At 47.9% G+C, this 25,140-nt stretch overlaps 3 protein-coding genes, 1 long non-coding RNA gene and 1 other non-coding gene across 13 annotated transcripts in view; 2 read left to right on the top strand and 3 right to left on the bottom strand.

The window, feature by feature from the left end:
- The window catches only part of BRMS1 (BRMS1 transcriptional repressor and anoikis regulator), a 54,362-nt gene extending 51,240 nt beyond the window's left edge, over window positions 1-3,122 (bottom strand). Inside the window, exon 1 of one of the 6 annotated variants that reach the window (XM_077287449.1) lies at window positions 2,984-3,122. The gene's annotated coding sequence lies outside the window, so the exon portion shown is untranslated. Of the gene's footprint in view, window positions 1-988; window positions 1,009-2,976 lie in introns of those variants that run through there. The other 5 variants (XM_077287453.1, XM_077287454.1, XM_077287451.1 and 2 more) reach the window with 5 other exon arrangements.
- The window catches only part of LOC143806661 (uncharacterized), a 63,476-nt gene extending 59,638 nt beyond the window's left edge, over window positions 1-3,838 (top strand). The window contains exon 3 of the long non-coding RNA XR_013221528.1: window positions 3,048-3,838. This is a non-coding gene — a long non-coding RNA (uncharacterized LOC143806661). The remainder of the gene's footprint in view (window positions 1-3,047) is intronic.
- Window positions 3,839-5,762: 1,924 nt separating this feature from the next.
- Window positions 5,763-10,702, bottom strand: B4GAT1 (beta-1,4-glucuronyltransferase 1). 2 transcript variants are annotated; one of them, XM_077287448.1, is made up of 2 exons: window positions 9,304-10,693; window positions 5,763-7,472 (listed from the first exon to the last, which is right to left on the bottom strand). In XM_077287448.1, the coding sequence occupies exons 1-2, from the start codon at window positions 10,378-10,380 to the stop codon at window positions 7,281-7,283; spliced, it is 1,269 nt and encodes a 422-aa protein (XP_077143563.1). In that variant the 5' UTR covers window positions 10,381-10,693; the 3' UTR covers window positions 5,763-7,280. The 2 variants fall into 2 exon arrangements, 1 of the variants encoding a protein (XP_077143563.1); XR_013221527.1 differs by lacking the exon at window positions 5,763-7,472 and adding an exon at window positions 7,488-8,658 and having other exon boundaries at window positions 8,909-10,702.
- A 263-nt stretch (window positions 10,703-10,965) lies between these two features.
- On the top strand, window positions 10,966-11,047 carry TRNAS-GCU (transfer RNA serine (anticodon GCU)). Its single transcript has one exon. It is a non-coding gene; the product is annotated as a tRNA-Ser (tRNA).
- A 6,192-nt stretch (window positions 11,048-17,239) lies between these two features.
- The window catches only part of SLC29A2 (solute carrier family 29 member 2), a 309,542-nt gene continuing 301,641 nt past the window's right edge, over window positions 17,240-25,140 (bottom strand). For all 3 annotated transcript variants that reach the window (XM_077287442.1, XM_077287443.1, XM_077287444.1), the window contains exons 12-13: window positions 22,041-22,240; window positions 17,240-20,020 (exon numbers count right to left, since the gene is read on the bottom strand). In XM_077287442.1, the coding sequence (XP_077143557.1) occupies window positions 19,909-20,020; window positions 22,041-22,240 (312 nt within the window). In that variant the 3' untranslated portion in view covers window positions 17,240-19,908. The remainder of the gene's footprint in view (window positions 20,021-22,040; window positions 22,241-25,140) is intronic.

Raw genomic sequence — 25,140 nt, 5'->3', positions numbered from 1 at the left:
CACGTAGGAACGTTTTGAGAAAAGTCGTGTGAAGCAGCCTGGACAACCTTCCCCCCTTCCTTTTAATAACCAAGCCAGCCCCCCTCTTTGCTGTGCATTGGTTGTGAAGGAAGGGGGCTGGTTTCATTAGTGAAATGAGCTAGTCAGCCAGCCCCCTTAAAGCACAGCACTGATGCAATAATGACACAGGAGACTCCAGTGTTGAACATCCCAGAAATGGAGCAGCGTCCGAGCACCCGCCAATCAGGGCACCCCCACAGTATTTGGGATGAGCGTCACTTCCCCAGATGTCACTGCCATCCCTATACTAATGTCCTTATGCTCCCCATGGGGAGAACCACCAGTCTGTGGTGCTCCAGGTGGTGTCCAAGGGACCACATGAATCCCCCTCCTCCAGTGTGTAATCAGATGAGGGAGCAGTAGATGGGACATATTGGATGCTTTTTTAGGGTGGTTGCTACTCTACCGAGCGGTACAAATCAATACAGCCCCGTTGGAATCAGGGTGTTTAAAGAGAATCTGTCACCAGGTTTTTTTTTTTGCTCCCCATCTGATAGCAGCATAATGTAGGGGACAGAGACCCTGATTCCAGTGATGTGTGGTTTACGAAGCTGCTTGCTGTAGTTCTGCGAAAGTCTGTTTTATATCCCCACCCACGCTCCCGATTGGCAAATTTCTGTGTACGCTGTGCATAGGCAGAAAGCTGTCAATCGGCGGTGAGGGCAGGGATATACATAGCTCATGAATTTGGAGGGCTACATGGCAGCAGGATTACTTGTCCTCTACTGAATCTCCTGCTGATAAAAACTGATTTTATGAAAAACTGAAACAAGCAGTCCAGTCCCTACATCATGCTGCTCTCAGATGTGGTAACAAACACCTAGTGACAGATTCCTCTTACATCATTGATCTTTGGGCCTGGGTGTGACCTCGATGTTCCTAACTGGTAACACATGGGAGGGCGCAGACATTATTTTAGGCCACACACCGACCCGTGACTGCCGCTCGCCCCCCACACACTGACCCCTGCCTGCTCCTGTACCCCCCCCCGCCGACCCGTGCCTGCCCCCGACCCGTGCCTGCTCCTCTACCCCCACACACCGACCCATGCCTGCTCCTGTACCCACCGACCCGTGACTGCCCCTCGCCCCCACACACCGACCCGTGCCTCCCGCCCGCGCCCACACCGACCCGTGCCTGCCCCTCCCCACACCGAGTTGACCCGTGCCTGCCCCTCCCCCACACCGACCTGACCCGTGCCTGCCCCTCCCCCACACCGACCCGTGCCTGCCCCTCGCCCTCCCACACACCGACCCGTGCCTGCCTCTCGCCCTCCCACACACCGACCCGTGCCTGCCTCTCGCCCTCCCACACACCGACCTGTGCCTGCCTCTCGCCCTCCCACACACCGACCCGTGCCTGCCTCTCGCCCTCCCACACACCGACCCGTGCCTGCCCCTCGCCCCCCCCTCGCCCCCCACACACACCGACCCGTGCCTGCCCCTCGCCCCCCACACACACCGACCCGTGACTGCCCCTCGCCCCCCACACACACCGACCCGTGCCTGCCCCTCCCCCACACCGACCCGTGCCTGCCCCTCGCCCTGCCCCTCTCCACACCGAGTTGACCCGTGCCTGCCCCTCCCCCACACCGACCCGTGCCTGCCCCTCGCCCTCCCACACACCGACCCGTGCCTGCCCCTCGCCCCCCACACACACCGACCCGTGACTGCCCCTCCCCCACACCGACCCGTGCCTGCCCCTCGCCCTGCCCCTCTCCACACCGAGTTGACCCGTGCCTGCCCCTCCCCCACACCGACCCGTGCCTGCCCCTCGCCCTCCCACACACCGACCCGTGCCTGCCCCTCGCCCCCCACACACACCGACCCGTGACTGCCCCTCGCCCCCCACACACACCGACCCGTGCCTGCCCCTCCCCCACACCGACCCGTGCCTGCCCCTCGCCCTGCCCCTCTCCACACCGAGTTGACCCGTGCCTGCCCCTCGCCCTCCCACACCGACCCGTGCCTGCCCCTCGCCCTCCCACACCGACCCGTGCCTGCCCCTCGCCCTCCCACACACCGACCCGTGCCTGCCCCTCGCCCTCCCACACACCGACCCGTGCCTGCCCCTCCCCCACACCGACCCGTGCCTGCCCCTCGCCCTGCCCCTCTCCACACAGAGTTGACCCGTGCCTGCCCCTCCCCCACACCGACCCGTGCCTGCCCCTCGCCCTGCCCCTCTCCACACCGAGTTGACCCGTGCCTGCCCCTCCCCCACACCGACCCGTGCCTGCCCCTCGCCCTGCCCCTCTCCACACCGAGTTGACCCGTGCCTGCCCCTCCCCCACACCGACCCGTGCCTGCCCCTCGCCCTGCCCCTCTCCACACCGAGTTGACCCGTGCCTGCCCCTCGCCCTGCCCCTCTCCACACCGAGTTGACCCGTGCCTGCCCCTCCCCCACACCGACCCGTGCCTGCCCCTCGCCCTGCCCCTCTCCACACCGAGTTGACCCGTGCCTGCCCCTCCCCCACACCGACCCGTGCCTGCCCCTCGCCCTGCCCCTCTCCACACCGAGTTGACCCGTGCCTGCCCCTCCCCCACACCGACCCGTGCCTGCCCCTCGCCCTGCCCCTCTCCACACCGAGTTGACCCGTGCCTGCCCCTCCCCCACCGAGTTGACCCGTGCCTGCCCCTCCCCCACACCGACCCGTGCCTGCCCCTCGCCCTCCCACACACCGACCCGTGCCTGCCCCTCGCCCCCCACACACACCGACCCGTGCCTGCCCCTCGCCCCCCACACACACCGACCCGTGCCTGCCCCTCGCCCCCCACACACACCGACCCGTGCCTGCCCCTCGCCCCCCACACACACCGACCCGTGCCTGCCCCTCGCCCCCCACACACACCGACCCGTGCCTGCCCCTCGCCCCCCACACACACCGACCCGTGACTGCCCCTCGCCCCCCACACACACCCCGATCCGTGACTGCCGCTCGCCGCCTCCTTCTCCCGTTTCATTCACTTTTCTCGCTTCCTTTCCTTTAGTTTGGCCGTGACGTCATCACACTGCTGCCTTCCTCCACATCGCTTAACTCTGTGACCGACGTGAGAGTGACCCAATCAGAGAGAAGCACTCAGAGCAAGTAGCCAATCACGTGCGAAGGGGACGGGATAACTTCAACACCCCGCCTCTATCGTAAAATAAACACTACGTCCAATTGGAAAAAAGGAAATCATAGAGTTCTGCAGGCGGCTAGAACGACCACAGAGCGATGCATTGTGGGATACGGAATCAAGCTGGAAGTCTTTCCGCGCTGGACGTCCAAGCCCTTTCCATGTCCCCGACTGTGCAGGTCGCAGTGACATTGAGCACAGGTTACAGCCGAGCTCACAGCTGCTTCCTATCATTATGGCCAAACTTCAGTTTGTTCTTTACATCAGAGCAAGTGTGAACAGAGCCTGACAAAGAAGAGGTCACGTCCTTCTGCCATTCAGTAATACCCTCTCCATCCTCCACATAAATCCAATTTTTCTGTGCCGAGAATGGAAACTGCAAAACGCAGGTGTGCACAGAGTCTTACAGAAATAAAGCATTGAATTATCAGTATTGCTTTACAAAAAGGAAAAACCGGACTGTTTACTTCTTGCACCGCTCCAGCAGGGTTTTGTTATGAATCTGTTGGCGATTAGTGACGTACGTACATTGTTAGCAATCGCCGTCTCCAGCGCTGCGCCAATCCTCTCCTGCATCATGTGACCGCAGCCGTGACCTCCCGACTGGCACAGGGTCTTCTCGCTGGCTCTCATCAGCTTACACTGCAGTGTTCCACAACTCCGGTCCTAGAGCCACCAACAGGTCATGTTTTCAGGATTTCCCTAGTATTGCACAGGTGATAACTCCATCACCTGGACAGGCAAGCATTCAATGACCTGTGCAATACTAAGGAAATCCTGAAAACATGACCTGTTGGTTGCTCTTGAGGACTGGAGTTGGGGAACACTGGCTTACAGTAACAAAGGAACAGTCTGAGGCGAGAGCCAAAAAAGAAAGATCCGCAGCCATATGATGCAGGGGGGCACCGCATAAGATGGCAGCTGCTATTTCAACACACATCACTGATATATATATTTTTTTAACAATTATTATCTCTTCTGTAAACTAAGCACTTGGGTAATACTTTAAAGAGAACCCGTCAGCAGGATTAAGAAACTACAGGCATTGTCATGTTGCCGCTGCTACACTGATTAAAATGATACTTGGGGTGAATAAATCTGTCTTGTGGTTCTTGTGTAATCAGTGCTCTAAGCCAGAGAAACCAAGGAAAGACCGGACCACAGGCCGCCCTGAAGCACAAACAGTCTGTCTCTATGATGAGGAACATGTTTGTGCATCAGGGCGGCCCGTGGTCCGGTCTTTCCTTGGTTTCTCTGGCTTAGAGCAGGAAGATAACACTCTGCCTACAGTCTCACCCAGAGCACTGGCATATCATTAACTGAAAAGGTCTAACACTGATTACACAAGAACCACAAGACAGATTTATTCACCCCAAGTATCATTTTAATCAGTGTAACAGTGGCAACATGACAATGCCTATAATTTACTTAGAAAAATCCTGCTGACAGGTTCTCTTTAAAGGGATCATCCAAGATTACTATTTTTAATAAGAAAAAAAATACCTAAAGGCAGATGTTGTCAGTTGGTTGTATTGGATAATGGGAGGGAGGGTTGGTTATGGGGTAAGGGTCCCGTTTTCGTAAAATGAAAATGTATTAATAGGTTTTGTTTTCGTTGTACCTGTCTGGAAAATGCGTCGGACTGTGTTACTGCGTGTCATATGCTTTAATAAAAATTATTTGATTTAAAAAAAAAAGTAAAGGCAGAAAAAAGTTTTTACTGTCAGATGTGTAATAAATTATGATGAGCGACGGTGTTTGGATAAGGTGTTATCTGAGCATGCTCGGGTGCTCACCGAGTGTCTTCGGCGTGCTCGAATATGTTTGAGTCCCCGCGGCTGCATGTCTCCTGGCTGTTAGACAATCGCTGCATGTGTTGCGGGCTGTCAAATAAAGAGGAAATCTCTGCATGTGTTGCAGCTGTCAAACAGCCAGGAGACATGCAGCCGCGGGGATTCAAACCCGAGCATGCTCAGATAACACCTTAGCCCAGCACGTCCACTCATCACTAGTAATAAATATATATGATCCAGAGTACACACATAGCACACAGAATGCTTTTCATTACTAAACACGCAGGCGTAAATGCCACCACTATATCCACGGAGAAGAAATGCTGTGAATGCCCCCCATGCAGGCACTGCACATTAGGGGGACAAGACTGGCGCAGTAATAAGATGCCTCCATGTGAGCTCTGCCTGTTGAATAAGCATTTCTGTGTACTATTATTACAAAAAAAATTGTTCCCTACAAGAAATTCAAGAAATTTGGGGGGAGGAAATTCACAAATTATCCATGAGAATCAGACAAGAAAAATAAAATAGAAAACTGTACAGTAGCAGCTGTAGCTTATGGTTGTGTACACCTCAGAGGATACATGGGGCAGGAACACACATGTGTAAATGGCCTTTTAGATAAAAAACAAAACCATCTATTAGCAGTAGACAGCAGCGATCCCTTCCATACAATTGTGTAACGTGCTGGGGTCGTCAATAAGCTGCAAACCCAACTGGATCACATTTTACAAACGAGAAGATAATTTAAAAAAAATAAATGAAGCAAAAAAAAAATAAAAAAATCCACACACTAGGTTGAGCTTTTTTTATTAAAGCTCCAAGTACTGCAAGTAGATCAACAAGGTGGAGAAATGACAGGTGGAAAAAAAAAGGAGAAAGAATAAAAATACAGAAGGACAATAGACTTTCAGCTGCGGTAAAGGAGGTAATGAGAGGTTTCAGGCGAGTGTACAATACAGAAAAGAGCAAAGGGCACTACTTATATTAAAGGGACCGTCAGCACAGAATGACTGTTCAAAACAAGCACAAGCAATTGGTGATTCATAGAGGGGCTAATAAATAATAATAATTTTATTTATATAGCGCCAACATATTCCGCAGCGCTTTACAAATTGTAGAGGGGATTTGTACAGACAATAGAAATTACAGCATAACAGAAATCACAGTTCAAAATAGATACCAGTAGGAATGAGGGCCCTGCTCGCAAGCTTACAACCTATAGGGGCTAATCATTTATAAAAAGACCTTCCTTCTTATCTGGCGCTATGAAACCAGAGCTGTCAATCAAAGAAGAGGAGGTGGAAATTGAGAGAAATCAAGCAGGTGGGGAGGAGTATATAAAGGACTTGCTGCACCGTGAAGCACCGAGGAGCAGGACTTAGTTTGAACAGTCATCATGTACGGACAGAGACCCTTTACATAATAAGAATAAAAAGTTTATTCCCACCTTATGTGTTGTGTGAGGCAGTTCTCCTTCCTTCACTATTGAGTTCTCTGTGTGCATTCAGAAGAGGGTTATTAGTCATTTATCAGGCTAGGCCTGCTTCCCATGGCAGGGACAGAGCGCCGGCGACCCTCCCGCGCCCAAGGCAAGGACAGAGCGCCGGCGGCCCTCCCGGGCCAAAGGCAAGGACAGAGCGCGCTGGCGGCCCTCCCGGGCCCAAGGCAAGGACAGAGCACCAACAGCCCTCCCGCGCCCAAGGCAGGGACAGAGCGCCGGCGGCCTTCCCGCGCCCAAGGCAGGGACAGAGCGCCGGCGGCCCTCCCGGGCCCAAGGCAAGGACAGAGCGCCAACAGCCCTCCCGCGCCCAAGGCAGGGACAGAGCGCCGGCGGCCTTCCCGCGCCCAAGGCAGGGACAGAGCGCCGGCGGCCCTCCCGCACCCAAGGCAGGGACAGAGCGCCAGCGGCCCTCCCGCACCCAAGGCAGCGACAGAGCGCCGGCGGGCTCTACCGGAGTGTTCAGTTCAGTAAATATTTGAGTTGTATGAAACCAGTCTTATACAGAAAACTTTAAAAAAAAACAAAAAAAAAAAACAACTTTTGATACACAGAAGAGGAATGGGTTCGATCCATTCTAAGAAATTACCATATGTTAGGAATAATAGAGGAATTTGATCTGACCAATACGATAGATGCAGTCTCATATTTTGAGTAGTCGCACACATCAATAAATAAAAAGGTACATTGCATCACATTGGAGGGAGGTCGTTAGATTCGCTAGATGTAGACCCATCCCGCAATTCTAAAAAATACAGTGTCCATGACCTACATCTTCCACTCATCACACAGTTCAGGTCATCAATACTATTAACAGCGTCTGCTGGAATGGGGGTACTTCATCTTCAGCTCCTCCTTGAAGCCCCTGTATAGTAAGCGGTTTCTTTTGTTCTCCTCCTCTTTCTGACTGTGGAAGTCCCCCGGAAGCTTATGGCCTTTATGAAGCAAAAATGCAGAGTCCAGGACCGCAAAGGAGAAGCCGGCCATATTCAGCTCACAAGCCTGCAGGGAAAATACAAAGATACTGTCAGATCGCACGACAACAGGGCGGCTCTACAGGGACACACTTACATCTGCTTCTCTACTGGTGCCACAATCTATAAACTCTCTAGGTATGTGACAAACTTCATCCATAGAATTTTTTTCCCCCCTATATTTAACCCCTTTTAACCACGGCCATTTTTTTATTTTTCCTTGACAAGAGACATAAATATTACGTCTCTATCACAGGCATGATATTTCTTTATTTATTTACAGGACAACATGTAGTTTTGAACAACATCATATCATGTACTGAAAAATGGGGAAAAAAATCCAAGTTGTGGGGAAATAGTAAAAAAAAAAAAAAAAAAAAAAAAAATTGCAATTCTGCCATTATTTTATGGATTTTGTTTTTACAGCGTTTGTTCTGCGGGTGAATGTATCCAGCAATGTGATACTCTGGGTCAGTATGGTTACAGTGAAGCCATACTTCTATTTTTTTTGCTGTGGACGATAGTGATCGATTTTTAATCCATTTTTTAAATGATGAGATGAGAAAAAAAAGAAACACCAATTTAGACATTTTCAATTTTCTATGCAGTGTAGAAATTTACTAATTTCACAGATTGGACAACTACAATGTTTATTTTTTTTTAATTCTTCATTTTTAAATTGGAGAAACTGGGAGTGATTTAAACTTTTATATTTCTTGTCAACTTTTTTTTTTTTTTTTATAAAGTCTCCCTAGAGAACATGACCATGTGGTGTATTGCAGTATATAGAACAGGGTGGGCTTCATGGGACTGCAAAGATAATGTCATATGGAGCCTTCAGTAGACCCCTGGCTGATGTTAACCCATCGCCCGTCCTCCCAACAGCGCAGGCCAATCACAACTAATTCAATGTTGATGTGAGGAAATGACAGCAGCAGCAAAATGGTTAAATGACAGGAGTCAATGTCACCTCTGGGCACGGTTATTAGAAGCAGGTGCTGGCTGTATAACACAGAAGGCACCTGGCTTGTATGACATCCTCTTCATACTCCTTCACCTAATCTACTATGTGCTCCAACATTCTAGATTGGGGAAGTCCACTACCGCTGGGAAGTCCACTACCGCTGGGAAGTCCACTACCGCTGGGAAGTCCACTACCGCTGGGAAGTCCACTACCGCTGGGAAGTCCACTACCGCTGGGAAGTCCACTACCGCTGGGAAGTCCACTACCGCTGGGAAGTCCACTACCGCTGGGAAGTCCACTACCGCTGGGAAGTCCACTACCGCTGGGAAGTCCACTACCGCTGGGAAGTCCACTACCGCTGGGAAGTCCACTACCGCTGGGAAGTCCACTACCGCTGGGAAGTCCACTACCGCTGGGAAGTCCACTACCGCTGGGAAGTCCACTACCGCTGGGAAGTCCACTACCGCTGGGAAGTCCACTACCGCTGGGAAGTCCACTACCGCTGGGAAGTCCACACGATAGGTCATAAATGTCAGAAAGGCAACACCCTCACGATACGCTTTCTCCAGCGATGGCTGTATGTAAACAGTGTACTTAGCGAAACAGCACAGCTCCGTTGACTGTATAGTTGTCAGTCTGGGTACTGCAGCTCAGATCGCATCCAGGTGAATAGGAGCTGACCTGCAGTACCTGGCAGCAGCCACTACAGTGTACAGCACTGTTTTGCTCCACTCTGTATACGCTTCACCTCTGGCAGATGCAGGATATAATCAGCTGCCAGACCCCATTAAACTGATATTGGTGACCTACCCTAAGCACATCACAGTAGTGGATACTCCATTTAACTTGCCTCCAAACAGAAGCTACAGTGGTATAAAATCTATCTGAACATTACCTGACTGATCCTGTTGAATCCGTACTGCTTGAACCTCTCGTCGTAGGCTGGCACGTCCTTACTCCCGATATAGAACGGTTCCCACGGATCTCTCCACTCCACCACGTAGGCGACTGCCAGTCTCCCAGAAGGGTCCTTCTCCGGTAGGTTTAGCCACACTGAATAGTTAGTAGGTGCTTGGCATCGCGGGCATAACTCCTCATAAAACGCTCGCACTTCTCCCACCTGGTACAGTCGCAGCAATTCCTCCTTGGTGCCAGGCAGCCGCCTAGTATGTCTAATTTCAAAGGCAGGCACCACAAATACCAGGTGTGGATCAACCCCCTTATCAGCCAGGTCTAAAAAACCTGATCTCAGCCCCTGACTGGGCACCATATCAATATCGAGCACCAGTACAAAGGCTGCACTCCCAGTTCCGCCCCTGGCGACGTTTCGGAGCAGGTTGTTGGGGTAAGACGTGTTCCCTGCGTAGTTTATTATATTTGTGCCCAGATTTGCCGCCTTGGCGAAGACGGCCTGACACGTTTGAAGATGGGCAAACTCGGCTGCGTCATCTTGTTCTGGGAAGACGGCTGTATCCCCGGACTGGCACACCAGATGGATGGATACCCTCTGCCTCACTGACGGGCACAGCTGGGCGAGGGTATAGGTCAGCACCGCGGCTAGTTTCGCCTGGGCTCCGCTAGATGCAAACAGCGCTAACGAGATCCTACCATCCCACCGCTGCACCAGCTCCTGCAGATGCCACAGGTTACTCAGGCTGGCATGAGATGCCAACGCCACATCCTTAGACTGCCCCGCGTCACGGGCCAAGAGATGGCGGTAAATGCGGTACTGTCCGCCAGCATCTAGGATGCCACCGGACGCCAGCACGGACTTCAGGTGGTCCTTCTGCTCCCGCTGCCATCTTGGCTCTGCCCGGGGGGTGCCCGCCAGCACTGGATGGGCAGAGCGCTGCTGCTGCTGCTGTCCATGGAGGTTAGAGAGAAGCGAGAGGTAGAGAAGCTGGAGGAGCGCGACAAGGAGGAGGGCGACGAGGACCACGCGGAAAAAGGAGCAGCGCACCGCAGTTGGCATCGCCTTTTTCTTTTTGAGGGGGGTCCAATTCCCACTTGTGGTGTAAAATCAACCCCTACCCTTGTAGAAGAAGCCTGACAGCTGGTAAGGTGCACCCATCACACTGCTCTATGCCCTGCACCCAACACACGGGGTCCTCAGTGCCAGGACCACCGCCCCCTGCGCCCACCACTACTCAGGAGCGGCCGCACTCACACTTCTCCCTGCAGCCCCCTCTCATCACACCTCACCGTGACGCCTCCAGCCGCAGTCATTCGCATCTGAGAACTACACGCTGACGTGCCAACGTAACGTGCGTGCCTACACAAGATGCCCCGCCCACTGCGCCGCTCGCATCCCTTACCCATCATGCCTCAAGCAGGAAGAGAACATGTTATCGTTAAATTCACAGCGCCCTCTGCTGCAGCGGAAAGGAAAGCGCAAGATAAATGGTGCAGGCGCTCAGAAGCTACCTACAGCCGGATGGCGCTTAGGAAACGATAGAAGAAACGAGCAAGAAGCAACAGATTATAGCGCAGCCTAATGGTAGGTGCGTCACTACATACCAGACATGTGAGAGAAGGAGAAGCACTGCTGAACTCATCAGACGAGGTGGCCGAGTGGTTAAGGCGATGGACTGCTAATCCATTGTGCTCTGCACGCGTGGGTTCGAATCCCATCCTCGTCGGATTCTTTTAGATTTTTCATTATTTTTTATTTTATACTTACGGATAAAAACTATTAATGACAATATCACCGGCGCTTATTCCACTCATAGGACTGGAGATACACGGTGACTCGCTGTGTAAGGTTGTAAAAAAAAAAAAGTTAAAAACCCCCAAGCTTTAATATAGTTGTTGTTTTTGTGCAATACCACTAACTGGTATTTTGCAATGCTAGTCTATTCACTGACATTGCACAATTTTGTTCTGCAGCCTTATCGAGCCGTCACTGCCCCCCCACATCCCGTCCGTGGGCCCAGAATTACATGCAGTAGTCCGGTACATATATAGAAAGATATTAGATAGAATGTATATCCTGCACATATATAATGTCCCAAGCCCTCTACATATGATATCCTTGCACCCTTTAGTGCCTTTCAAGGTCTCTGCTGCACCAGTGTGCATTGTGCTGTCATGTGCTAGCACATTCCTGTGTTGTTCTTCTTTTAAATGGCTCATTAAAAGCTATATTTTACTACAAGGTCGTCGTTTTCTCGCTGGATCCATCCTGCCTTTTTGCTGTTCCTACACCGACTGCTCAGCCTTCATCCGTGCGAGTCCTGGACCTTAGGAAGCCATGCATTAGCCAGGTAAACAGACTCATTCTACTTTTTTCTGCATAAAACGTGTTTAGCCTTATTTAAACCCCTATTTTGATAACCAGCAAAGGTAAAACAGACAGTTGCGGGCTGTTATCAGGCTGGGAAGGTCCATGGTCATTGTGCCCTTCCCTAGCCTAAAAATACAAGCCGGCAGCCGTCCCAGAAGTGGCGAATAGATGCACCAATTCTGGCATTTTGTCGTGTCTCTTCCCAATTGCCCTGGTGCGTTTACAATCAGGGTAATGGTAGTTGGGGTTGATGTCAGCGTTGTTTTTGGACAATTCACAGCGATGCCAAACGTGTATAGTTTATCTTTCAATTTTAGTGAAGAAAAAAAAATCAGAACTTTGAACAAAGAGAAATAGTTTTCTGTTGACTTTTTGTGTACAGTGTGATGTCGGTTTCACACGTCCTGATATTTTCAGTCCTGGAATATCCGTGTCCATGTATGTAATACTTGTGGCATATGTGTGCCGCATCAGTACCAGAATGATGAGCGTTATATTCAAGAGGTAACAGTAAGAGCAGGCAGCTGCTACACATGATGACGCTAATAACAGTGAGCGCAGGCTGATGGGAGTATTCATCAGCCGCCGCATGCGATATAAGTACATAAAAAGGCATGGGTTCCCACGTATTTTTGATAACCGGCCAGGCAAAACTGACAGCTGGGGGCTGCAACCCTCAGCTGTCAGCAAGGCTGTTTATCAAGAATAGAGGGATTCCCACACAGTATTTTTATATTATTTAGATAATAAAAAACGGAGTGGGGTCCCTCCAATTTTGAAAACCAGCCTAGCTAAAGCTGACAGCTGGTGTCAAGCTCATGCCCTGACAGGTGGGCGTGAGCCAGGGAGTTGTGGCCCCACTGTGCCACAAACCTGACTACCCTGGAAGGGGCGTGACTAGGACAGCTGCCTTGGTGTTCGCTGGAGCCTCTGATGGTGAGATCAGGCTTGTGCGGCAGGCAGCTGCCAGTGCTACTCCAGGGTGGTGTCTGACTGTGGCTGCTGATCCCACTTGGAGAACAGGAACACTAGAACAGGCACGGCAGAGAAACAGGGCTGGCAGGCACGGCAGAGTCACAGGGCTGGCAGGCACGGCAGAGTCACAGGGCTGGCAGGCACGGCAGAGTCACAGGGCTGGCAGGCACGGCAGTCACAGGGCTGGCAGGCACGGCAGAGTCACTGGGCTGGCAGGCACGGTGTATGAAGGAACAGGTAGAGACCTGTTGACACAGCAGATGCTAGTACTGGAACTGACAGGAAAGAGTGGAGTATGACGAAACAGGTTTGGACCTATTCACACAGGAGGTGCAGGTATGGATGCAAGCAGGAAGGAACAGGTTGGGACCTGTTCACACAGGGAGTGAACCGCAAGGTATGCGGAGAGGAGCTGCAGCAAGAGATTCTGCAACAGCAAGAGCAAAGCAGAGTGAAAACCGCAAGGTATGCGGAGAGGAGCTGCAGCAAGAGATTCTGCAGCAGCAAGAGCAGAGCGAAACCGCAAGGTATGCGGAGAGGAGCTGCAGCAAGAGATTCTGCAGCAGCAAGAGCAGAGCGAAACCGCAAGGTATGCGGAGAGGAGATGCAGCAAGAGATCCTGCAGCAAGAGCAGAGCTAAACCACAAGGTATGCGGAGAGGAGCTGCAGCAAGAGATTCTGCAGCAGCAAGAGCAGAGCGAAACCGGAAGGGACCATTGATATTGACCCCAGCCTAAATGTAGCAGCTCACAGCCACATAGAATAGGCGCCCGACTAATCCACCTGTCTCCCCGCTATTCCCCGGCCTCTCCCCTGTCAATCCCTTCACTGGCTCCCCATTGCCCAGAGACTCCAGTACAAAAGCCTAACCATGACATACAAAGCCATCCACAACCTGTCTCCTCCATACATCTGTGACCTCGTCTCCCGGTTCTTACCTCCACGCAACCTCCGATACTCACAAGATCTCCTTCTCTACTCCCCTCTTATCTCCTCTTCCCACAATCGCATACAAGATTTCTCCCGCACATCCCTCATACTCTGGAACTCTCTACCCAAACATATCAGACTCTCACCTACCATTGAAAACTTCAAAAAGAACCTTAAGACCCACCTCTTCCGACGAGCCTACAACCTGCAGTAACCACCGATCCACCAAACCACTGCACGACCAGCTCTACCCTCACCTCCTGTATCCTCACCAATCCCTTGTAGATTCTGAGCCCTCGCGGGCAGGGTCCTCTCTCCTGCTGTACCAGTCGTGACTTGCATTGATTAAGATTATTGTACTTGTTTTTATTATGTATACCCCCCTCACATGTAAAGCGCCATGGAATAAATGGCACTATAATAATAAATAATGCGCCAATTCTGATGCTTTGCCTGTCTCCTCCCACTTGCCCTGTAGCAGTGGCAAGTGGGGTTCATATTTGCGGGGTTATTGTCACCTTTGTATTTGGTGACATCAAGACCATAGCTTGGTAATACAGAGGCGTCTATAAATCTTTTATTTGAAATAAAACAAAACACGCTTTTCCTTTTTTATTTAAAAATAAAAAGTTATACTCACCTAACGCCTAATACCACTGAATCCCTCGTCTCCTGTAATAAAACAAACAAACAAAAAAAAGCCAATATCCCTCATCTGTCCATCGTTTTGACCCATGCCGTAATCCATGTCTGGTGGATGAATAGTTTTCAACCTGGACTGTGCCAAGATGCGACCGTCCAGGTTGAGAACCACTGGTGACTGAACTGCTGAGGCGAGCGAAGCATTAGTGATATCATCAAGGTTACTGTGGGTCACTGAGGCTGGGTTCCCAGCCAGGCTGACCTGCGGTGACCTCAGCACTGTGGGAAAAAGTCAGAGTTCCTCGCAGATCACCGTGATAATGGTGAGGGTTGACATTATGGAGAGGGGAAGTGTGGGGGTATATTATGGAGGGGCTGTGAGGGTGGACATTATGAAGAGGGGAAGTATGGGGGGCATATTATAGAGAAGGGCAGTGTGGGGTGTAAGATGGCCACTGGATGGGTCCTTGAGGGGAGATGTGTGTCATCGCAGTTATTAGCTGCAGTGATGTGAGCTCGTAAGCATGCTCCAGCACATATAGTGCTGAGAGAGTTCTTATGCCATTCCAGGGCCGGGTTTTACGAGCATAAGAGAGTCATACGAGATGGGTGGGAATGACTGCTCACATATCCCTACCGCAGGGGCTTGGTTTAACAAATAAAATGGAGACAGAGTGTCTCATTCATTGTCTGGGTCTGGAGATGTGTGGATCTTCTGTGTGTTGGTCTGTGCTAAGGCCTAAAGAACCAGACATTATCCTGAGCGAGCGGACCCGCTGTATGTTGTATGGCCTTTTTACCTTATGTTTTCACTTTGCGCCGGAAAAGGCTGTTCTATTGTTTTGCTATCCCGAGCGGTTTATGCAGTTTAAATAAACGTGCCTGGATATTTCAGCAATATTGCTTCCTGTGCCTACCTTAACTGCAGCTGAGAGTACAAACCTCTACAGGGGGTATACAATAGAGAGGGGCAGTATGCGGGTATTTTATGGAGGGGCTGTGAGGGTGGACATTATGGAGAGGGGCAGTATTGGGGGCATATTATAGAGAAGGGCAGTGAGGGGGTATACTATAGAGGACAGTATGCGGGGTATACTATAGAGGACAGTATGGGGGACATATTATAGAGAAGGGCAGCGAGGGGGTATACTATAGAGGACAGTATGGGGGGCATATTATAGAGAAGGGCAGCGAGGGGGTATGCTATAGAGAGGGACAGTATGGGGGGCATATTATAGAGAAGGGCAGCGAGGGGGTACACTATAGAGGACAGTATGAGGGGCATATTATAGAGAAGGGCAGCATGAGGGGCATATTATAGAGAAGGGCAGCGAGGGGGTATACTTTAGAGGACAGTATTGGGGGCATATTATAGAGAACGGCAGTGAGGGGGTACACTATAGAGGACAGTATGAGGGGCATATTATAGAGAAGGGCAGTATTAAGGTCATATTATAGAGAAGGCAGCATGAGGGGCATATTATAGAGAAGGGCAGCGAGGGGGTATACTATAGAGGACAGTATGGGGGGCATATTATAGAGAAGGGCAGCGAGGGGGTATGCTATAGAGAGGGACAGTATGGGGGGCATATTATAGAGAAGGGCAGCGAGGGGGTACACTATAGAGGACAGTATGAGGGGCATATTATAGAGAAGGGCAGCATGAGGGGCATATTATAGAGAAGGGCAGCGAGGGGGTATACTTTAGAGGACAGTATGGGGGGCATATTATAGAGAACGGCAGTGAGGGGGTACACTATAGAGGACAGTATGAGGGGCATATTATAGAGAAGGGCAGTATTAAGGTCATATTATAGAGAAGGCAGCATGAGGGGCATATTATAGAGAAGGGCAGCGAGGGGGTATACTATAGAGGACAGTATGGGGGGGCATTTATAGAGAAGGGCGAGGGGGTATACTATAGAGGACAGTGTGAGAGTATACTATAGAGAGAAGCAGTATGGGGGTATTTCATGGAGAGGTGGGCATCATGGAGGGGCAATGTGGGGGATATTATAGAGAGGGGCTGTGTGGGGGGAATATTTTATGCAGAAAGCACTATGACGGGCAATTATTTATTCCGGACTACAGCATAGAAAATATTTATATATCTGAGTACGGTCCAGTTTTCACAGACTGTCAGAAAGCAGAAGGTGGAGAAACTTTTTTTTTTTTTAATTTCTCCACTTACGAGAAGAACAGACCACACTCTGATCAATGTTATTAAAATAGTCGGTCTGTTATTCTCGCACGTGGAAAAATGACATCTGAATGAGGCCTCATGAGCACATTACCACCGATGATAATGAGCATGTAATTTCAATGACTTGTGTGCAGCAGTCGGGCCTGAATTCACAATCCATGTAGCAGAAGGCAGCCCTGAACGTCACAGCTGTTACTCCTATATCAGTGTGCAGATCACCATACCAGGTCTGGCCCAGCAGCTGGATGTGTGGATAAGACCATATCCAATGCAAGTCACTGAACGCTTACGTATAACTCATTTTACTGATAATGCGATTTCTTGGCTGCACACTTGTTTTTATGTAACTTGGTAGGAAAGGATGAGACTGTAGAATAAGGTGCTTCATACTACAATTTATCCCTGATATATAGAGAAAAGCAGCCTCATTTTGCACCGCTGACTGCATGTCTAGTGCGACTACAACACTAACCGCCCCAAATGAACAGAAGCACGTGCTTGCACCCCTCAGCAATTCCTCTCTTAATCTCTCCGGGGCAGAAACGTCTGGGAGACGCTGATCTCCTCCTCCAAACGTGCAAAGTGCAGCTTGTCCAATATTAGAATTTCATAAAATACGCAGCGACACGTTCTAAAGGACGCTCCCTGCACAGAATACGATGCCGCCGAGATGATTATTTCAACTTTTTTGATCTTACTGCCAGGATACAACCTGTGCGGCTAGTCGAACTAGACGTCACAGGATGGCATTACTCAGTAGTGGTTTTAAAATCATACAATAAAACAGAGGTTTATCACAAAAAATGTTTTATTCATACAAAAATAAACTGATAAAATGTTTGGTTTTTTTTTGTTTTGCCCCAATGTTGAGCATTTAACATAAAATAATAAATGCAAAAATGAAGTTGTTGATCTGCTTTGTAACAGCAACATCCTATGATACAGAGTGGTACCTCACACACTGGTGACTGCCGCGCCACTACATTGTATTATATACCCAGGTCGATGATACTGTAAAATGTCACATTCTGGAAATATCTCCTCTACTTCGGACATCCATCCACTCCACTGACACACATCTATAAGGTTCACACTCATGAATCCTACATGTAACAGGGACATGACATACATACTCGTGTTGATTTGGGTGAGATCAGAGCCGTCTATTACAATAGGATAAAATAAAAAATATAATAAGCGTTTTACACACAATATATGAACGTTTCATCAATAATATAGCAGCACACAGCCAAAGAGTATATGGAAACGCGCTTATAATACAAGCGTTGGAAAGTACTTATATACTCATTAACAACTACCCTTCACTATTCGGAGTGTTCCCTTTCCAACCAGACAACTAAAAAAAAAAAAGTCCTAAAAATAAACTTGGATTTGCTCCCTTTAAAATCCTATAAATAATATTAGCTAAAGTAATATAAAAATGTACATTTTACAAGTTTATTGCTAAAATCTTTTTAAATAGAGCTGCAAGTGTGCAGGGAGCGTAATCTCCTGTATCAGAGGTAACAGGATGAAGATATATCCTTGTGTACGGACATAGTAATGTTTGTTGTTTCTGTCGAAAAAACGGACAGCGACTTCGCCGTCGTTTGCTAGAATGGAAGCCTATGGCACCAGATCCGTCAAATTACAGAATCCGGCGACGGATTCCGTTTTTTTTTTAACTGAGCATGCTCATATTTGTTTAGGATCCAATTAGCTGCATCAGCCTGTGGGATCCGGCCAAAAAAATGGGTCCGTCGCATAGGTTTTTCACAATCTGCGACGGATCCGTTCTTTTTTCACAATTTGACGGATTCTGACTGATGGCAAAAAAACTGATGTGTGAAAGGAGCCTTAGGCTTGATTCGCACTCATCACAGGCAGCGATTTCTGGACCGACACCGACTCACAAACTGAACGAACAGTCTCATAGTTATCTATAAGGCTCGTTAGTTCAGGTCTGGTGATAAGTAGTCAGAGCGGAAACTGCCATCTGTACACGGACATGTGGATCCGGCCTTAAAGAAGCAGTGTATCCACAACCTGAAAGAAGTACATGCTCCATTATCTCATAACATCTCATGTATAACCCTGATACTGTAAAACGCAGACGATTTTCCAGTTCCTATGAGGAGGGCGCATCCACACGGGATGAAAACTGAGCAGAAAAAAAGAATACGCAAAAAATCTACCGTGACTCCACGTGAAAAACTTGCGTGCAGATTTTTCTGAACATTTTTTCATGTCAATTTCTGCGCTAATTTTATTCCCAACGTGTAGATGAAATTTGCCACAAACTCATCTTAATTTTGTTGCTGTTGTATTCATTACAACAGGTTCATTACTCGCCTGGAAAATTCAGACTTTAAAATCAGCAGATTATATATACCATGTGATATATACCATGTGATATATACCATGTGAACATAACCTGGCACAAATCTCCCGTGGTTGGTTTCTCACACTTTTTTTCCATAGAACTAATCTCTATTGACAAAAAAAAAAAAAAAAAAAAGACTCATGTGGACCATTTAGAAGAGATGAAACATAACAGAACCAACTCTGCAAGACCTTCTGACCAACCATGGTCATTTTGGTTCCGGACACAGACATTGTGACATATGGTCAATCAGCTACATATTAACAGACAGGATAAAATACTGCTCGTAAAAGTTCTAGAGCAATTCTTGGGAAGGAAATGGTTTTTGATCATCTGATGCTTTTTTTTCAAGAATGTTTTGTGATAAATGTGGATAACTTCTATAGAGGATATACAATTTGGCAGACATTAGTTTCCGAGAAGCTACAGGCTATTCCTATTTTCAATATTACACCTAAAAATAACTCAAAAAACAGCTTCAGTTCTGAATAGTTTAAAGGGGTATTCCCATCTAAAAAGATCCCATCCCAAAATGTCACAGGTGTAGTCATAATAATAATAGCAAATACCTCCAATTAGAAATATAGTATAGTTCTTGTGGCTAGCTATGTCCTTACTTCATATGCAGAGCATTGCAGTTGCCTAGTATCCATGGTTACGACCAATAACAGCTCACTGTCACTATGAGTGGTCGTAACTATGGATGCCTAAGCAACTGCAATGCCCTGCAAATGGGGTATGCGACATAGCTTATCACAAGGACTATACTACATTTCTAATTGGAGGTATTTGCTAATATTATTAGTAAACCTACTAGGATCTTGGAGATGAGAATACCCCTTTTAAGAATAGTTTTCTTATGTATAAAAATGCAGCAGCAATGATCATTAAAGATGGGAGACAACTGTTGGCCTAAAATAGACAATAAACTATATAGAAGGAAAATAAGTAAAAAACAATCAAACAAATATTATAAGAAAACAGTAAACGGCCGAGATCAGTGCAGATTTCTCCCTTGCAGGACACAACTGAGGGTCAGGATAGGAGGACTATTGTAACATAGATGGAGATTCAAGTCTTCTACTTATAAAAGTACTTTGAAGCCGAAGGATAATCCCGCGCCGACTGACAGTCCCAAGGCCAAGAAGAAGGTCATGAGGGCCCCTGTAGTTTCACTCTCATGTTTTAATACTTTCCTGGAAAAGAAACAAAGGTTGTATATAATGTCATATTTAAAGACTCCTCATCCCAGCAAGTTATTCAGATATTTTCAATGTCCTTTGCACAGCAATTCCTCACAGGAGACTGATGGCAGGAAATAGCCATCTTACCTGTCCTAATAACATTTCCTTTATTTTTACCTAAGGTTATGGATAGGATTATTTTGATTCACGTTTGTCATTGACATTTGTCCACCTGATGAAGACGGTACTTCCGTTGAAACGCGTTGTGGCTTAAACCCCATTCTGGTGTTAGAGTTTCCTTTCGGCGCTCCTTTGACCAAGTTTCACCCTTTTCCTTTTTTTTCATTAGACTCATTTATTAAATGTCATGAACAATTTTTAAGTTGTATAAATATGATGGCAATCACCGCACAAATAAGCAAAGCGCTCATTCATGCCAGCAATAAAAATCAACATGGTCCTTTGTAAACAGGACACGTGCTGCCGGTATACAATTGTTCTGTGCACATAGGATTCGGGTCGACCTGTCTGAACAGGGCATTAAACAACTCTTCCCCCAATAACCTAGCACTGAGGCGTTCATCAGTACTCATGATGCAATAATGGTATCACGGCTTCGGTCAAGAAGCGCTGATGCCAGTAGTAAAGCCCATGACTGCAGTGGCCACAGACTGGCTGACGTGGTCACATGCTGATCTCTTTGCTAAGACAGGAAGGTCGGCCGAGTACTAATGCTGGATTGCTGGGGAAAAGAAGAAGTGAGTGTATGTAATTGTTATTTTACACTACTAGTAGTTTTTGGAAAGACATTTGACAACTGTACAACAACTGCGGTGTTATCAGTCACAACTGTCTTTCACAGTGAGCTGTATCTGGCACATAATAGACAGGAATGGTGCCAGACTAATCCCGCTGACCATAATAGGGTTTATCATTTAACTAGAGAACAAAAAGCTACATGCATAGAGATCTTAAAATTACAGGAAAAAAAAACACGTTAAAGATGATACAAAATATAAAATTCTCCCAAAAAACAAAAAAATTAATTCGGTTTTATTTTTTAAAACATTGTTGATTAGGTTTTTTTCATACAGTTGTCTAAATTAAAAATACAAAATCAAGAATCCTTGCAATGTTCATGATGGCCACTAGGCCTAATATTGGACTCATACTGTTTGTTATTTTCAGTAGGCATATGGATAGCAATTCATTGGTTCTGACTCATTAAAGGGGTAGTTCACTACTAGGACAACCCCTTCTAGACATGAATGTTTGGCACTTACAAAATAAAAACACTTAGGCTACTTTCACACTAGCGTCGGGAACAACCCGTCGCTGTGCGTCGGGCCGACGTTCCCGACGCTAGCGTGGTCTCCGCCGCACAACGGGGGCAGCGGATGCATTTTTCCCACGCATCCGCTGCCCCATTGTGAGGTGCGGGGAAGTGCGGGGAGGTGGGGGCGGAGTTCCGGCCGCGCATGCGCGGTCGGAAAAAGCGGACCGTCGGGAGCAAAAAACGTTACATGTAACGTTTTTTTCTCCCGACGGTCCGCTACCACACGCCCAAGCGTCGCAAAACGGACGCAACGTTTGGCAATGCGTCGCAAATGCGTCGCTAATGTTAGTCTATGACGAAAAAACGTATCCAGCAAGAACTTTTGCTGGATGCGTATTTTCGGCAAAACGACGCATTTGCGACGTATTGCAGTTAACGCTAGTGTGAAAGTAGCCTTATGCGCTGATTAGGTGCAGGGCTCAAGAATAAGGCCTAGTGGCCAGTGTAAAAAATGTGAGAGATTTTTTAATAATTATAAATAAATTACATAATGATATGGAGAAAAAAAATCACCAAAAACTTAAAAAAAAAAAAAATGACTTAAGATTTAAACAATTGGTCATTTTCTGATGACAAATTCCCTTTAAACGATCTCTGCGTTACTAAAGTCAACTGATCCTACAGAACACCTTTCTCAAGACAAGTCTTCACAGAATCCTGTAAAACAAAGCTTAGTTTGCTAATTTTGCTACTCACGTGGGTGCCAAACACATGGGGAGAGATACAAAGTAGCCATTGCTGACAGAGAAGAAGATCATGAAGATGATAAACCAGGCATCATTGAAGAAGAAGCTGTAGAGGTACGTGCGGTCGGGAATGTTACAAAACATAAAGAGAGGTACAAATATGGAGCGGCTTGCTGCGAGTAAAGGAAGGTATTTACAATCAGGACCCGGCTGAGAAAAAAAGAGAAGAGACAATCAAACAAGATCCATAGTCATAGATTTTAAATCAGCAACTATAAGGTACACTACTATTCATTTATAAGATCTGCGTATTTGACATTGGCATGGATACAGTAAAACATTCTTTTTATGTAACTGGCAATCTATCATGACTCTGATCTCATAACATTTCCGTCCCTTGAGAGTTTCCAGCCATGCGAAAGGGTGTCCTCCCTTGTTCCTAAAGTAGATAAAAGATTCCTCGCCGTACAATGCTCCACTCTTAAAGGGAAGGTGCCATAAAAAAAAAAAAATTTCCAGCGATTGAAAAAAATGTTAAGAATTAATGTTTACATTTTCTTAAAAAATATTATCATTTGTTTATAATTTAGTAAAATATGAAAAATAATTTTAAAAGGTTTGGCATTTCCACTTTTAAACACTAGGGGGAGCAGCTAATGAAATTTGACAAAAACCTAGTGTACAACTAGCTCACATTACTGCACTGCAGTAATTATGGGCGGAGTCTGCTGACCTGTGTGATGTCTCCTCTCCTCCCCTTCTGGGTGTTTGCTAAGGGATAAGAGAGGATGAGATTCAGGCCGGGGTCACACATGCGTGTTTTACGGACGTAAGAGCGCAGAAACTACGTCCGTAAAACTCGCATTAAATACGGCACAATTATTCTCAATGGGGCTGCTCCTATTAGCCGTATATTACGGTTCAGTATTATACGGCTTTCTACGGCCGTACAAAATCACAGCATGCTGCGTTTGTCAGCGTATTGCGCAAAAAAATCGCCAATGAAAGTCTATGGGGGCGAGAAAAATACGGATTCCACACGGACCAGCAGTGTGACTTGCGAGAAATACGCAGCGGTGTTAGTGAAAAGTCGGTAATTCAATTGCCGGCTTTTCATTTCTCCTGCACAAACCCGACAGGATATGAGACATGATTACATACAGTAAACCATCTCATATCCCCTTTTTTTTTTGCATATTCCACACTACTAATGTTAGTAGTGTGTATGTGCAAAATTTCAGCGCTGTAGCTGCTAAAATAAAGGGTTAAATGGCGGAAAAAATTGGCGTGGGCTCCCGCGCAATTTTCTCCGCCAGAATGGTAAAGCCAGTGACTGAGGGCAGATATTAATAGCCAGGAGAGGGTCCATGGTTATTGGCCCCCCCCCCCCGTGGCTAAAAACATCTGCCCCCAGCCACCCCAGAAAAGGCACATCTGGAAGATGCGCCTATTCTGGCACTTGGCCACTCTCTTCCCACTCCCTGTAGCGGTGGGATATGGGGTAATGAAGGGTTAATGCCACCTTGCTATTGTAAGGTGACATTAAGCCAGATTAATAATGGAGAGGCGTCAATTATGACACCTATCCATTATTAATCCAATTGTTTGAAAGGGTTAAAAAAACACACACACACATGATTTAAAAGTATTTTAATGAAATAAACACAGCGGTTGTTGTAATAATTTATTGCTCTCTCAATCCATTTCCAGGCCCTCGCTTGGCAAAATAATAAACGCACAAGATACATACCTTCTGGTGAACCGTCTCGTCCCACGAGGTAATCCATCTGAAGGGGTTAACTAATATTACAGGCAGGAGCCCTGCTAATGCAGCGGTGTGCTCCTGCTTGTAATTCCCCGGCGAATGAATGAAATGTAGGTCATTGACCTACATGTCCTTCAGTCGCGGTGATGCGCCCCCTGGTGGATGTCCTCATATGACCTGGAGCGTGGGAAAAAGTTCCCAGGCTGCAGTTCATGAGAACATCCACCAGAGGGCGCCTCACCGCGACTCAATGTAAGTACAGATCCAGCTTTCCTTTCAGCACCCGGGGGATTACAGGCACGAGCGAGTGGTTTATCGCAGCTCGTGCCTGTAATATTAGTTAACCCCTTCAGATGGATTACTTCGTGGGACGAGACGGTTATATTATATATCACAGGGCGCTATGCGAGGGTGCGATGATCCCGGATGTGTACAGTTAACACATCCGGCATCATCGCGTCCCAGAAAGGGGGCAGGGCTTAGCGCCGAGCGGCTTCGCCGCTCCGGCGATACCGCCGGCCATCCTGAACGTGGACACGTACCCTAACAGTATTTGGTCAGTATTTTACCTCAGTATTTGTAAGCCAAAACCAGGAGTGGAACAAATAGAGGAAAAGTATAATAGAAACATATGCACCACTTCTGTATTTATCACCCACTCCTGGTTTTGGCTACAAATACTGAGGTAAAATACTGACCAAATACTGCTAGTGTGACGGCAGCCTTATACTGACAAGTAGACAGTCACCGAGGATGGCAGGCAGCAAGGATTCTGGGAGATATGTGGTGGAAGGAGCAGGGTGACAGCAGCACAGAGTATTTCAGGAGAGCAGTGTGCTGGTCTATGGGGGGCACCCTGTTTGCTACGCAGAGCAGCCAGGGATTGTACATAGAGCGCTGTCTTCTATACACATGGATGGACCGTCTGCTCCACAGAAATCCAGGAAACATTTCTGTGGATTGATGACCTGTTCTGATCCAGACTTTGCATGCAGACCCCATTCCCCTCCTCAGATCCTGTCTTCTCCATCCTGTCCTGGCGATGTGTGAAAGCGAGACGACAGGCGCAGTACAGGGTGACGCTGGGAAAGAAATGTAGCCATATAGTAACAATAAACATGAGACCCCTCTCTTCAGCTACCTCACCAGCCTTCCCCTGACTGCACCTAACTGGAGGTCATGCTGCCCCCTCTATTACCCCAGACCCGTGTGCAGCTGCTAAGCCAGAACCACCATAGAATGGGTCCGCTTTCTGAAGATAATACTGCCATAGTGTTCTCACATAATACCGCCATATATATCACACATAATACTGTCCTATAGTTCTCACATAATACCATCATAT

The sequence above is a fragment of the Ranitomeya variabilis genome, chromosome 2 (assembly GCF_051348905.1).
Source record: "Ranitomeya variabilis isolate aRanVar5 chromosome 2, aRanVar5.hap1, whole genome shotgun sequence".
NCBI lineage: Eukaryota > Metazoa > Chordata > Amphibia > Anura > Dendrobatidae > Ranitomeya > Ranitomeya variabilis.
This window is presented reverse-complemented; position numbering and strand designations above follow the sequence as displayed.

Coding starts and splice junctions, on each gene's coding strand:
- B4GAT1 (XM_077287448.1), bottom strand. CDS start 10,380: ATGCCAACTGCGGTGCGCTGCTCCTTTTTCCGCGTGGTCCTCGTCGCC. Junction 7,473..9,303: donor GATTCAACAGGATCAGTCAG/GTAATGTTCAGA, acceptor TTTTCCCTGCAG/GCTTGTGAGCTGAATATGGC.